Genomic DNA, 7,108 nt, shown 5'->3' with positions numbered 1-7,108 from the left:
CCCGGGCGTCCCGCGGCTCCACAAAACAGCGCGGGGAGCCGCGCCGCCGCCTCCTTCCTGCTCGCAGCTCGGCCCGGCCCGGCCATGGGTCCCCGCGCAGCCCTGTGCCGCTGGCTGCTCCTCGGCCTCCTGGTGAGACACCCCCACCCCCGTCCCCCGCCCTGCGCGGCGTGCCCCGCCAGCCCTGCCCGTCCCCGAGCAGCGCCCACCTGTTGCGGGGGTTGCTATCTGCATTGATTGGACCCCCCCTTTGGTGCGCGGTGTGTGGGGCTCAGCGGGAGGGGCCCGCCGCCCGAGGAGGAAGGGGCCCAAGTGAAGTCGGAGGTGTGGAGGCCGCAGGATTTGGAGGCGGGTGGGAGGCTGGCAGAGCTCACGTAGTCCTGCCTGAGGCAGGAGCAGCCCTATCCAAACGGGGGAGGGGGGAGGTATCTCTAAAATACCTCTTGCTGGGGGCTCGGGAGTGGGAAAGCCCTCCGCACACTTCTGGACGTTTGATTTCTTTGTGAATGAAAGACGTGAGTGATCTGATCTGCGCCCCAAGACAAACGATCCTGTTCCCGGGCAGGGAATCTCGATGCCCCTTGTTGCTCTCGAGTGGGGGCATGAAGTGGTCAAGCGCGGGAGCTTTGGAAAGGGAAGGTCGTCCATGAGACTCATGTTGAATTAAGAAAAGAAAGGCAACGCCTTATGCGTCGATACGCACACATTGGTTTTTAAGAGCGTACCTAGATTAGGGTTGAAAGAGAGGAGCCAAGGTACAGCACTAGGTAGGTGTTAGCAGGCAAACTGGCATGAAGAGGAAGGCTGCGTATGGGCTTTATTCTCTTTACGTCGGCCAGATTGAGTTGCTCTTTGGAAGTTGAAAGCAGCTTACCTCACTTCCAAAAAAAGTTCCCTCTGCTTCAGAGGCCTGTGTGTGGCATAGGGAACAACATCTGACTCGCTGAAAAGGGCCTCGGCTGTGTATTGAGATCAATATTGTGAACTTAAAGTAATAAAGCTGTGGTTTTTATAGTCAATACAGAAGATGCCATATAGTTATCAACCTTATTTGCCTAAAGGGAAAATAGTGAATATATGAAAGAAATACTCATTTGTTTGTTCTCCCTATCCCTCCCACTGTTACTGGTGCTGTTTTAGTCAAGCAGAAGTGAGTCTGGGGGAATAAGGTTTTAGTGATGTTGGCTGGCCGAATGGTGTTATTTTTACATGCAAGAAAATCAGTCTTGCAGAATTCTCATGGACATTTGCCAACCTGGACACAGGTTGGTAAATCCACCCTCTGCTATAAACTTGATAATCAAAGAAAAGTTAAGATATTTTACTTACTTGGCTCCAATTTAAAAAAAAAAAATCCTTTCCCCCTGAGATCCCCATGAAAAGGCTTCCCTAAAAAAGCTTATTTGTAATAATCAATATAACTGAGAGTACTGTATGCTTATGTTTACCTATGAGTATCTTCTTAGCTTGCTGTTTGCATATCTGTTTAATTATTTTTATATATTAGTACAGGACTAGACTTGCTCATGTTTTCAGATTAGATTTTCCTGGTTTAGGAAGATTCCTGTAATGCACTTAATTAAATCACATATGATTTTTAATAAAAATCTACAATAGTAGTTGCAATAGGAGAGAGAAGAGTTTTGCAAGGATAAATAATTGCTAAAATGTCTCAGTTGAGAAATATAGAGCAATTTCAGCCATTATTGAGATTTATAGAAGAATATTCAAAACAAATAATTTAAAGAGCAAAAACAGCTTTAACTGTTGCATTTAGTGTATTGGACTGTGATTGTCTGGTGCATCTCAAAGTAATCAGTTTAACCTTTTTATGGTGTTTAGAGGCAGCTAACTTTTAAAGGAATGTTGTTTCTTTCTATATAAGAAGAGTTTATTCTCTCACTTATGTTCACTATTCTCTCTACGTCTTCAATGTAACACTGAAAATTTGTGCACTATGACTAGTATCTATTACTAACTTCTTTTGTGTCTTCTTCATGTTAATTGTTTAGAATCAAGTTGCATAAGTGTATATATATATAAACATATTTTCTGTATCCCTCAGACTGGCTCTGTAAATTTGGATTACAATCAGAATTGTTGAATTTAGGAAACATGTATGCTTTGCACTCAGGACTTTGTGACAGATGCCACTACTCACCTTCATTTTCTCATTTTATAAAATATGGTTATTGCTTGCCAGTCATATATGCATGTTTTGAATTTGAGACTCCAATTCTGTAACCAGAAATTTTTGAACCAGGTATTTTGTGCCTAAAGTTTACTGAAGATAAGCAAGTTCCATAAGACTTCAATAAGATTTTTATGTCTTAACCATTAAAACTCAATGCAAACATCTTGAAATAAGCTTAATGAATTGCCAAAACTTAATACACAGCTCCATGGATCGTTAGTACTCTGTATTGAAGGACTATAAGAATTAATTTTCCCACTTTAATATATGGGAAAATAAGAAGCCAAATGAATTGTTGATCCTGTTGAAGCTGACGAAAATCTGTCATTGATATCAATGTGGTGTCACCCAGAATTGTTAGGTGCCCAAGTCATACAACAAAAGATGGAGAGAGTCAAGTTGTGAACATTGGCATTCTGATTTCAAGTCCTGTGTTCGATAGGTTACTCTGCAACCCTTGAATGCCATTTTTAACAAAATGATAGACTCGTGGTTTTAAAATAAGCTGTTGAGATATGTAATACCATATGAATTTTAAGTCTTTTCAAATTATTTAAAGTTATTAAAAACCTAGGTGTGTTCTACTTTTTATGCCATGATTTTGAATAATGAAACACAGCGCTTTACTATCAAAGTCAAATGTTCTTAACTTTTTATTCCTTTTTAGGCACTGAATTTGTTTTGTGAAGCTTGCAAGAAAGTCACGTTTAATGTTCCTTCTACACTAGAGGCTGAGACATTAATTGGCAGAGGTGAGAAACTAAAAGATACCTTTCAGTACTGTGTTGTCTTAAAAAAAGCTACAGAAAGGAAAGGGAGAATAATTGGTTTTGTAATGCAATTTGAGCCTCAAACAACCAGATAAGCATAATTGCATTGCTGATTTGCATTATTACAGATTTTAACAGTGGGCACCATAATACGTACACATTTTAACTGGTATCCAGTTATAGGCAAGACTTCTTGGATTTTTTGTGGGTTTTTTTTGTTAAGATGTAATGGTAGAGGTTTAGACTGTTTCAAATTTGGGTACCCACATTTGTGCATCTAAAAGACTTCTAAATAGGGAACCACATTTTCAGTAGTGCCATATACCCTTCAACCAGCATAGAAGGGGTCAGTTTTCTGTTGTAGTTCTTGTGGACTACAATGTACTAAAATGCTCAGAAACTTTTTGTGTAACGCTGACATGCATTAGCAGTGAAACAAAAAAGATCACATTAAGAACCATGACTTGAAGCCTTCAGTGCAGATGGAGAAAGGAGTTGCAAGTATGTTCTTTGGACTCCCCCTGGTGCTGCCTTGTGCTAACCCATCACAAATTAGAGAAGTTGTGACATGCAGGAGGTACAGAAGCCCCCCAAGCCCTCCTTTTCTAGATCAGTTGTCTTATGACAGATAAAGAACAAGGGTTCAATCTCAGGGTTAGGTTAAGGGATAATTTATACTGGTACAAGCATAGTACTGAAAGTTGGTTTAGGAAGAAAAAAAGCCAAGGTTGGATTTTTTTTTTTAAATCCCAATCTACTGTACTGAGTGTTCATTTATAAAGCTCTTTGAAAGCAAGAGTGAATAAGAACAATGTGTTTAAGAATTTAACCTATTATCAATCTTATGATGGCAATGAGATCCAGTTTATCAATATAATTTTGTATATAGGCAGGGATTTAACTAACTTGAATTTTCATTCAGATTAATTCATCTCGACTCACTTTCATTTGGGAAAAATATTTCATCAAGCTTTAAAAATAATATTGAATAGAAGAATTGCATACAGCACTTGCTCACCAACATTTAACCATGCCAGTGTATTCCAACTGCTATTTCTTAAAGTTTTGTTGAAGAAGGATGTGATTTTTTTATGCTGATAAATTTGCAATAGTAAAATACGTTTAAAAAAATTCCCTGTAATTTCCAGGTTCTAATATATGATTTTAATATATCCAGAATACGACTAAAACTGTAAAAAGACTAGATCATGCAACACTGGGAATAATATTGACTGACCTTACCATGAGAAGCAGGATCCATATTCAGGTGTTTTGGGAAATATGCTGTTAGAGTTCCACAGTGACTCTCGGTGTAGGTGGGGATTCCATAGTCTCTTGAACACTGGAAACAAATTGTTTTTATGCAGAGTTAAAAGGAAGACATGTTGTCTGAAAAGATCTATCTCAACATTAATTTGAGTACAGCAGAGTGAGAATATGTTTTTAATAAGAATACTGAAAATATTTTTCTCTAGGTATTTAAACTTTGGAAATACAAAGATGAAACTTGGTGTTTCAGAATATTGCCCCCCTTATCATCTGCATGCACTGGTTGAAGTCCACTAGAATCAGTGCCTTGTGGAGGAATTGTTAATGCACAATTTGTATATGTTTTTGACAAAAGGAGTATATAGACTTGGACACAGAAAAAAATATTGGTTCAGTTTTTGATGCTTGTTATATTGTAGTTGAAGGTTTAACTGTACTTTGACCCATTTACAGCTTCCTCATCTCACCTAGGTCTTGGGCTGCTAGCTCTCCTCTTTCTCAGGGTGGGAACCTGGGTTTGAGAACCTGGGTTCCTTTCCTTCCAGAGCAGAAAGCGTTAGGTTCCCTTTTAATTCATTGTGACTGCTGAATTTAGGTCAGCACCTGTAGGTCCTTCAGTCTCTCAGGAACAATGAAAGAGTTAACCAGTGTGCAGCCAGTTTTACTAAAGCAGAGTAAAAAGAAAAAAAAATATTCTAAACAGTCTACAAATATGTTTAAGTTTATTTTGTTTTACCAGCCATCTGCATGGGATCCTGATAGATGTAATTTTTTGTCAGTTACTTATTCCAGTGTCAGTTTTTGTCTCTTGATCGAGATGTCTATACAGTTTTCGGAATCTTTTTCCATCTCTCAAGCTGAAAATACAAGGATACTTCTAATAATTATTGATACAATTAGTGTATGAATACCCCATGTGCCCATCTATCACATCTTTAGGCATGGACAGATGTGATAGTTACACCCCTGCATCTGTAATATCTTGGTGTTTTTTTGGGGGGGGTTGAAGTAGTTTATAGATTATGGAAACACCTAAGGTAATGTGACTTTGCTCAATCTGTTGCAGAATTACCGAACAGAATTATTGGTAAGTAATAAGGGTTTATATTTTATCTGTCAGCAGCTAATATGTGGCAGCCATTTGCTGGAATCAGATACTCCTGCTCCACTGACTCCTAGTGGTGAAACACCATAATAGCATATTTGCAGCATACAAACAGATTAAACTATACTGGATATGTATATATCTATCCATGCCTTCATTAGACTGTTTGTAATAATCCTTGATGTTTTAATGCTTTCAGACCATCAACATCGTAGGCTTTGTAATCTCTGGGAAATGGCTAAATGTACCTAATAAAAGAATGATGGCAAAATGTCTGTAAACTTGGTCTAACTTTAGTGCCTAAAGTTGGGCTCCAGAATCCACATGAAGACAGTTAAATAAAAATAGCCTGCTTTTTCAGAGGCATGTATTGATTTAAGTGGACCAATTATTTTTAAATGTATAAATATAAACTCATATTTAAACTTGAAAATGTTTGCCTTAGTCTTTTGGTTATTGCTTTGACCAAGTTATTCTTTGAAATTCCTTTCTTACAGTAAATTTGGAAGAGTGCCTGAGGTCTGCAGAAGCTATCAGCTCAAGTGATCCAAACTTCAGAATTTTAGAAGATGGTTCTGTGTATACAACAAATATCACTACTTTGTCTGCTGAGAAGAAGACTTTTACCATATTGCTCAAGAATATCCAAACACATGAACAAAAGAAGATACATGTTAATTTGCTATCAGATCAAAGAGAGGTGGGGTTATTATTTTTTCAGATGTTTTACTTTGGAAACTGCCTTTCACAGTACTGCTTGTTGGGTAAATCTAGTTGGTTGCAAATACCAAAATTATCACATGGAGCCGTTATACAGACGAGCTACTTTTATTTAACAGTACTCAGTGCATTAGTTATCACTTCCTGAAGTGGCAAGGAATGGAAATTAGCTTTATCAAGAATGTTGAGGTTTCAGGAAAACAGCATATGAGAAAGCAAGACCTAATGAACACACTGTTAGCTGGAATTACTAAAATTCCTAATTTTTGCATAGGACCAAAGAATTCTAGTGGTGCCATGACTAGGCTGCAACAGGAAAACAAAGATTTTTTTGAAATGCCTTTAGAAGATTTTGAGTGGAAAAGAGAACCCATACAGGATACAGAAAACAAGGAGCTCTAACCAAGCCAGAAATGTAGGGGTTGCCCCTAATTTCTCTCTTTATGTCTAAATCCAGGGACATAAGGCCAGACATACTAGAGATACAGTCCTACGGCGAACAAAAAGAAGGTGGCGTCCCATCCCATCCCATGTGATGGAGAACGGACTTGGACCTTATCCACTACAAATTCAACAGGTATATTTTACTTACTAACTGATTTTATGATGTACAAATCAGACAAGAAAGTAGTTTACAATATTAAAGGTCCATAATGCCTAATTTTCCTGAAAGATTTCATAAGATTAATTATGGTCCATTGAACACATACATTGATAAAGGCTTTCCAAACATTGTGTATTTGAGGTTGAGATAGAACAGATGGGTTTTATTCCTAAGTCTCAGTCCAGTGCTTTTTTCCTTTTTCCAAGTCTTTCATTATCTGCCTCTTTAATTGTCTATCTTGAAGTCCTGCAGCCCAAATGGCATATAATCTTGTACAGTAAAATCCCTGTTATACGGCATGAGTGGGGAATGGGGGGATGCCGGTTACCTGAGGCATAGGGGTTTCTGGTTGGATGCGGAGTTGTGGTGGGGGGGGATGTGGGGCAGGGTGGGGAGGCACTGGCTGCATGCGGAGCAGCAGCAGCACAGGGTGGTGGTGGCAGCTG

At 38.8% G+C, this 7,108-nt stretch overlaps 1 protein-coding gene across 2 annotated transcripts in view; it reads left to right on the top strand.

Annotated features, from left to right (window-relative positions):
• Positions 1-6: 6 nt before the first annotated feature.
• Positions 7-7,108, top strand: part of LOC102385731 (desmocollin-1) — a 44,637-nt gene continuing 37,535 nt past the window's right edge. For both annotated transcript variants that reach the window (XM_006016398.3, XM_006016400.3), the window contains exons 1-4: positions 7-132; positions 2,862-2,946; positions 5,836-6,038; positions 6,516-6,635. In XM_006016398.3, coding sequence (XP_006016460.1) covers positions 85-132; positions 2,862-2,946; positions 5,836-6,038; positions 6,516-6,635 — 456 coding nt within the window. In that variant the 5' untranslated portion in view covers positions 7-84. The remainder of the gene's footprint in view (positions 133-2,861; positions 2,947-5,835; positions 6,039-6,515; positions 6,636-7,108) is intronic.

The sequence above is a fragment of the Alligator sinensis genome, unplaced genomic scaffold, assembly GCF_000455745.1.
Source record: "Alligator sinensis unplaced genomic scaffold, ASM45574v1 scaffold117_1, whole genome shotgun sequence".
Classification (NCBI taxonomy): domain Eukaryota; kingdom Metazoa; phylum Chordata; order Crocodylia; family Alligatoridae; genus Alligator; species Alligator sinensis.
The sequence above is the reverse complement of the archived record's forward strand: the minus strand, read 5'-3'. Positions and strand labels throughout refer to the sequence as shown.